At 40.6% G+C, this 7,823-nt stretch overlaps 1 protein-coding gene across 2 annotated transcripts; it reads right to left on the bottom strand.

Annotated features, from left to right (window-relative positions):
* Positions 1 to 7: 7 nt before the first annotated feature.
* Positions 8 to 7,452, bottom strand: RNF4 (ring finger protein 4). 2 transcript variants are annotated; one of them, XM_009707308.1, is made up of 7 exons: positions 7,282 to 7,452; positions 6,630 to 6,750; positions 5,594 to 5,673; positions 4,437 to 4,446; positions 2,631 to 2,796; positions 432 to 480; positions 9 to 158 (listed from the first exon to the last, which is right to left on the bottom strand). In XM_009707308.1, exons 1-7 carry the CDS (start codon positions 7,288 to 7,290, stop codon positions 9 to 11), a joined length of 585 nt encoding a protein of 194 aa, XP_009705610.1. In that variant the 5' UTR covers positions 7,291 to 7,452. The 2 variants fall into 2 exon arrangements, with proteins under 2 accessions (XP_009705611.1, XP_009705610.1); XM_009707309.1 differs by lacking the exon at positions 432 to 480 and having other exon boundaries at positions 8 to 158.
* Between the last annotated feature and the right edge of the window lie 371 nt (positions 7,453 to 7,823).

Below are 7,823 nucleotides of genomic sequence, written 5' to 3'. Positions count from 1 at the left end.
AGAAACACTCATATATAAATGGGATGATACTGTCTGTGAGTGAGTTTCTTCCTGCAAGTTGGGCAGGAGTTGGCATTCCTAAGGGAATCACGGAGGCACTGACTGCAGAAGACATGGCCGCATTTGGTTGACACAATCAGTCGTCCACTTTGCACAATCTGGAAGAAAAGAAGCCACAAGAGATATTTGGAGTAAAAGATTTGACTTTGTTGGTCTGTTGGCACCAGGCAAACAGGACCTGGAGCACCTGGAATCAGGACTTGACTACTGTAATAATAAGGAAGGCAAAGATCTCTCAGTGCCACCTTGGGAAGGGTTTCTCCCTCTACATACACCACTGAGAAATGACTTTGAGCCACGGGCTAGTTTCACCTGAAATCCCCGTTCTCCCTCTGACAAAAAGAAAACGACGACAACATGAGGATCCTTACCTCCGAGTAGCCATCCATGCAGATCGGACAGCTAACGGTACCAGACGGCCTTGCGGGAGAGAGAACAAAACCAGAAAGAACATGTCCCCGTTAATTTCACCGTGCATTGTGGGTTACTGACACATAAAACCTCATGTAATCACGCCACTGCACAGACTAGCCCTGACGCATTTCATCTGAAGATCCCCATGTCCCTTTAGCTCTCTCAGTTTGTTGCATTTAATAAGGAGTCGGCATCTTCCTAACCTGAAGGAAATCACGCCTTGGTTTTCAGTAGGGGGAAGCTGCAGTTCATCACCCTGCTTTGTTACAAGTAACGGCAGTCTACAGCGCTGTGCGGTATACGCATGGTGGTATGAATCTTCAGCAGGCCCTAACTAAGAGTTTTGTAACAAAGGGCATCTGTCTGTCCTTTGAGAACTACTCATTCTAGAAGTGAAAGAGGTTGTCAGAAATGAAAACGTCCCCTATGCTAATTTAGCAACACCCCAGCCCAGTAACATATTCCTTCCAAGAACTCCTTCCTTATAAAATGTAGGGCAGGAACACACTAACGTAAGGAAAGACTAAAAAATCAATTTCTAGTTCAGAGAAGTAAAGATCAATTTGGTAGCTGTTACTAATCTGTGGTTATAGATGTACCTCGCCTGCTTTCAGCCTCCAGGAGAGCTGTATTGTACACATGCTTACTAACAGATAGAGCTATTCTGCATAAGGAACATGTCATACCGTAAGTGCTGAATGACATTCTCTCTCTTATCAGAAAGAGCTTCCTGTCACTTTTATTTAGAAATTAATCTTTATTTTAAATGATGAGTGTAAGCTGCTTTCCTAAGTCTTTACCATAAACATTTGACATTATTATGTCACCACCCATGCTAAGCAACCGTTTGTAGTTTATTTATTAAACAGGGAAAGAAAGCACGTGGTATCCTTTATCCCATAATCTTCAATTCAAGCAGCGTGCACTACTCATTTCTACCCCTAGTTTCATATACATAATCTAAGTCCATTAATTCTCCCATTTTTACTACTCAAATTATTTATGCAGTAGCTGTAACACCAACTCAGTAATTAATTACAATTCATGATAACCTTCATATAAGCTAGAGTAGTCTAACACTGCAGAGTAACACTGTAGACGGCTCTGTGGCAATCTTCAGCATCAGCACCTTTGTCAATGTTAAATGCTGCAGCACTGAGTTGTTTCACCCTTACCTAAACAGAGCAGGAAGGCACACTCTTTGACAGAGAAGCTTGAGACTGAAGGAACAAAACACTACTTTTTTATATTAACTAATTAGAGAGATATACTCACCTACATACTTAACAACCAAAATATAGAAATCTACAAATCCACTGCCAAATGCACTGTGTCTTAGAATAGTATAAGCCCTTTAGGTGGCTGGCTTAAGGCCTGACACCCAAAATTTCCATACCCAAGTTCTCTCCTACGTTGCCTTCCAGTAAACTAAAAGGCTCAAAGCCCACCAAGCTTTATTAAAACCTGTAATTTTTTTTCCCCCCCAAAACACTTTAACAAAATGTTTATACCACAATCCTCACGTTCTTCATCTTCCCTAGTCACATGGTCACCTGATTTCATTTAGTCTAATACACTGCATATTCCCTAACATAACGGAGTGCTCCTACAGCAGGAGTTTACTGTTTCTCCACAGAATGGGGTCTTTACCATGCAGGCACCTGGCCCGAACAGCAGGATCACCTGAGAGAAAAGGGCAGTTAACTAGCACAGTGTGTAAAAAAAGCAGTGAATGACTAATATTTTTACTGGAATTTGCCAGGCTGCTGCCTGCTGGTCTCATGATACCAAGCCCCAACACCACCAATGAAAGTATTTCCATATCTAACATCACTACTAGAGCTTTGCATGAAAAATAAATGCAATACATTACGAGCTATGGTCTGTGACTAATCCTCGTTCCTTGCCATACCCCCCCACTCATCTTTAAGGTTGTATGCAAAGTTGTACATCTGTCTTGGGTTGGCTTTTTATCCTGAAGTGCAACTGTATCATTTGGTCATCATGAGAAACGTATATGCTGTACTCATTGAAAGAGGGAACTAACTAGAAGAAGTTAAGACTTCAAAGATAAGCCAGGCTATAGCAATGCAACTTAGTCCTGTATGTATAAGAAAAGCAAAATCCATTGGTTGGTAGGTCATAGGCATACATACTTTGAACTTGCAGTTTCATCTTCCAGTGGTCCCAATTCTCGAGACACTTTATCTGTCACATACACATCATTATCTCTTGTTTCATCTTCGTCATCGCTACTCAGTACACAGCTGTCCGACTGTCGCTGGCTTCTTAGTCTGAGATTTCTCCTTTGTCGTTGATTCTCTGTAATTTAATTTTGGTAAGTTAGGTATAATCTCTCTCACTCTCTCTCCCTGGAACTATCCTTGAAATGCATTACTAGAAATAGTCTGTAACAGTTCATATTTCAAATGGACCATATTCAGCTGGGTTAAAAGTAATCTTAAACAAACTAGTTTCCTAAATATTAAGGCTGAACACTTCCAGACATTGGGAATACTCTGCTACATATTGACACAAAACATTTGCTCTATTCACCCTACAAACAGTTAAAACATGACCTTAAAGATTCTCAGAGTCGTAAGTTTCATATAGTTACACTACCTGTGAATCAATCTCCCCTGTAAAGCAAAGCTACCTCTCCCAATTCTTACTGACAGAGAATGCTACGATGCTATTTTGAGGAATTGCCACAATTGCTGTGTGATATGACAGAGGGAGAGAGGACTAAAGCTGAGTTTCCAAGTAGCATGGCTAGGTAGCACATACACAACAAAAGGGCCTGGTAAAACACAGAGTGCTTTGTTCATAATGTTTCAGAAGTGACAGAAGAGATACTTAAATCTAAAAATGTAACTTATGGAGCTGCTGTGGGTCCTCACTGCTGTATCCAGGTATGACGCCGAATTGTTCCACTATTTTTTTGTCTGTGTTAAACCAAGCCTCCCCACTTCAAAACAGTTTCTATAAAATGAGTCTTTTTAAGAACAGTACTTGGAAATTATAAAAATACTCTCAGCAGTGTTTCCTTAGAAATTTTCATCATCTTTCCCCTGAGCTAAGGCAACTTGAAAACGGAGTTATATTGCCCAAGATAAAAAAAAAATTTAATTGCCTGGTCTGTAACATCCAAAGGCTAAAGAACTGCAGTTTCCTTTTTAACAATTAGAAACTCCATGCAATAATTCTCTGCAACTCCAGTGTAACATGTTAACAATAATCAAGCACTAATCAATTAAAATTACATGAATAGCCACAAAATTAAAGTTCCTTCCTGCATAAATATTCAGTTACAACTTTTATTGCAAGTATTTTGTACTTCCTCTTGCTTCATTTAAAGCACAGAGTAGATTACATTCTAAGCAAGCAGCTAACAACATACTAATATATCTCAGATATTATAATCAGAACAAGGTCTGAAAGCTGTAAGGTATTACGTTCTTTATACCTATAACTATTGTAACACCTAAAGTAGAAAAAAAAAAATCTAAACTTGATAATACTTCTCAGTGCTAAATTTGAGGCGTGTTGGACCAGAGAATGAAAGCTAATGCTACAAGCACAAATAACTTCCTCCTTTAGTTTTTTCACTGCAATACAGGCTAAAAAAAACCCTTCTTGACATTTTCTTATTCAAAACAAGTATTCCAATGCTAATTCAAACGATTAAAACTTTGAGCTTACAGAATTTCTGTATTTGGAAAATAAGAAAACATCTTTTGAGCAGCTTTCATGTGTTTTATTTCCAATACTTTCTACAAGCTCTGATAGCGACTCTGAATCACAGAATGGGATCCGTTCTCTAAGACGCTGGCCAGATACTTTAGCACTGCCTTTCGGTAAATGCAGGTTCAATCCATGCTGCTCAAGTTCATTGGAAAAGATCAAACCATAAAAATTAAGTTTAGGAGAATTCCAGCATCAGTTGTAAAATGGCAACTCACCTTCAACAATCTTGCATCAGTACATATGGGAAGGGAGAGAAAAGAAAATACAGTTAGACTTTGGTGTGCACCCCTAGCGTTCCATACATCCACCAGATAAGCTAGGTTATAACAGCAATATAAGCTAAGAATGGTAAGGTATCCCTCTCATTTTGACTGAGAATGTTAAAAGTAGTAGTAAACAGCTGCTGCTCTGAAAACCCATGGTTGCTTCTGGTTCTGCTCACGCTGCTGGCAAGGGGTAGAAATGGAGGCAGCTTATGAACCGCCTGAACACACTCCTCCCTGCTCCCCAGTTTCAGTACCCGAATTTGATTTTGGCTGGAGGAGATTCCCTCCCTCTTTCTCCCCCAAACAGGCAACTTCAGGTGCGACACCCAGAAACACTTCATGTCAGATTAACAGCTGCTGAAGAAAAAAAACCCAGCACCCAAACCCGCTATTGTCTTTGGCAGAACTCAAGCTAGGGCAATGCAGATTATGTCACAAAGTTGGAAACTTTTCCTTTGCACAGGCTGAGAACAGTTCCAGCAGGAGATAACCCTATGCTACTCCTGTGGCTTGTTTCTGGCTTGCACGGCAGCAGCGGCACCCCAAAACTGAGGTTATAAACCACACTGTGGACTGCATCGAATACTACTGTAGCTTTACAAATAGCAGTTAAAAAAAAGAAGGAGATTTTTTTATAAGACTTCTTGGAGTAATAAACTGAACTAGTTTGTACTACGGTCAGCTACAGTTGCACTTGGCATCTCTGTGACAGGAGTACTGAGGTTGCAGCTAAACAGTTTGTATTTGTGAAGTCAAAATCAGGCTGTTACCTCCTTCACTTTTGATTTAAGTCATTGCCTATATCTTTGACGTATCTAGACTGGCTTCAGCTTTAAACTGTATCTCCTTATGTTACCCATATTACCCATGACTGGTACATATTCTCCTTAAGTTCTGGAGCAACAAGCTCTTTTAGCTCACCTTCTGACTATCTGCAAGGGCACCTCCACAGCAGCTTCTGTGTTGACCTACAACGCATGGCTTTCATGCATGGACAAGTCAACTTGGAACTTAAAACTTACCCTTAAAGCCAGATTCTATCAGGGAGCACAATTCAAACCTAAGTTGACTACAAGATTTAGGTACGCATGCCATTCACTACTTACCACAACAGAATCATTGTGAGTTAGATCAACAACTACAGGCTCAGAAGATTCACATGTGAGATCTACTACTTCTTCACCGGCTTTAAAAACACAATGATAGAATCAAGATCAGAGATTGCAGAGAAGTCAAATTGCCTGCCACTATGTAACAGGCTGAGCTTGATTCAACCTTGCCCTATACGTTCCTCTTCTCTTCAGGAACATACCCAACATTTCACTCAAGCTTTGCCCTCAAGAGTCTCCATACAGCATTACCACCACTGTCTTCTGAAAATTGCAATGCAAGAGGAACAGTGGCATACAACAGTTCTGTTGTAAGTCAACAGCTTGCGGGAGGTACACAGCAACAGATTATTCATCTAACACAGGAGAATGTTTATCGTGCAGACTAAGACATTGATCGTATAGGACATAATAATTTTACAGTACCATGCGGTAAATGTTCCTGCCTCATGTCTCTTGCAAACTTTCATAGTCAAATGCACAGCAAAAACTGAAAAAGCAATATAATTACCTGGAGACCAACAGTCACTTTTATTCTTTCCTAGGATTTCAGAAGGGAAGTTAAATATCTATTTAGAAAGTCAAGGAGATTTTTTAAATTCCGATACTTTCTGTAAAAAAGTACTGACCAAGTACTGCCTCTCCCTTAAGGGATGAGGCACAATAATGACAAACTTTTAATTATCTTCTTAAAGCTTGGGAGTTCCCAAACTTAGTTTGCCAGTAGCTGCAGTGGCAGCTGCAGTGACTCCCAGCTCATCAGACGAGACATTCAGATGTCTGAGCAGCACTTGAGTACCTTTCTTACACAACTTATCTATCACTAGTGGTGAATGTATGGCATCTCAGGAACAAATGAAAACAGTTGTCAGTAGGCTTGTTGTTTATGGATGCCATACGAGACCCTTTTTAAAAGAAGAGGTTTCCTTTCCTCCCCAGTAAAGGGCCTGGAAACCGGCAAAGATACGCGTTAAGTTGGACCCCAACCCTCCAGAAGCAGTTTATGTTCTTGGCGAGTTAAAAGAAAGCTTACCGCTTTCTTCAAGTTCTATTGGCTCTGCTTCTGAAGCCACTTCTGCAGTAGAAGCCATCAGCCTGTTTCGTTTCCGAGCTTGCCGAGAATTAACTGCTCCTCCACGGCGTTTTCTTTGAGTCTAAGAAAGAACAAAGCCGTAGCATCTTCTTTAGGAGTAACATTAATGAGGCCCTCATCTTTGCAACCTCAAAGACAGCACACAAGGATACACAAAGCGCTCTCCTGAAATGCTGTAATATGCCTTGAACGGTGGTATGGGCCATGCCTACCTGACCACATTGCATCAAGGCAAAGGCGTCACCCCAGATCTCTGACCAGTGGGGTCACAAAAGAAAAACCCATCGTGATGGTTTGCAAACAAGAAGATGAGTTCACAACTGTATCAGATGCTAGCTTCCCGCCAGCCTCTGGACTCAGTCTGACCTAGGGTTTTCGCTTCGCGTTGTAAGCATTTCTGAACTACCTCTAGCACCCAGAGAGATTCCAAACCTTAAGTTATCTGTGATACTTCACAGAACATGAAGTTACATGAACTGTTAATATGCTTATGTTCCAGTGTATTTACTACAAACTCTTAAAAGCATTACAACAGGTACCACAAAAATCGTGTTTTAAGTATCAAGTTTGCTCTGAGTAGTAAAATACTTACTGTGCTCATGGTGCCTCTTGATCTAAAACCACAGAAAAAATAAGAGGTACAAAGACCAAAAAAATTAATCTCAAGGAAGATACAACTATCAATTCCTTACAGTCGTTTAGGTAGCAGACTGTTAAAAAGTCCAGATTTCTCAGGGTCTGAGAACGATGTTCTTCCAAACCTATAAGAAAAGAAGGGAGATCACCGGTCTGTAACACTTGTTCCTTTAAATCCACCCCCTCAACAAGATTCCCAATCCTCAATCGCAGTTTCTGTCCAAAGCTGGAGGGGAAGTCCCAGAGTTTGGTATTGGAGCCTCAGACACCTGCAGCTGGGCCTCAAGCCTCCGTCATTCTTCCCCATTTCCTAAACACAACACCAGAACCAGCTACTGTGTTAGCAAACTAGAAAAATCCTAAGGAATCCCAATTAAGTTTAACTGAAAAGTAACTGATTCACTCTTGAGGCAATGTTTGTGTGTGGGCAGGAATGACTGTAAATCGTGTCATAAGCAGTCATCTTCAGAGAACAAAAAATTTCCAATAAACAGTTCT

Source organism: Cariama cristata, unplaced genomic scaffold, assembly GCF_000690535.1.
Source record: "Cariama cristata isolate BGI_N322 unplaced genomic scaffold, ASM69053v1 scaffold45689, whole genome shotgun sequence".
Taxonomy (NCBI): Eukaryota; Metazoa; Chordata; class Aves; order Cariamiformes; family Cariamidae; genus Cariama; species Cariama cristata.
This window is presented reverse-complemented; position numbering and strand designations above follow the sequence as displayed.

Bases quoted from the DNA above. Each gene is read 5' to 3' on its own strand.
- RNF4 (XM_009707308.1), bottom strand. The intron at 5,674-6,629 runs GTAAGCTTTCTT...GTGTTTTTAAAG, and splicing joins AATAGAACTTGAAGAAAGCG to CCGGTGAAGAAGTAGTAGAT. The intron at 481-2,630 runs GTATGTATGCCT...CTCTCCCGCAAG, and splicing joins GATGAAACTGCAAGTTCAAA to GCCGTCTGGTACCGTTAGCT.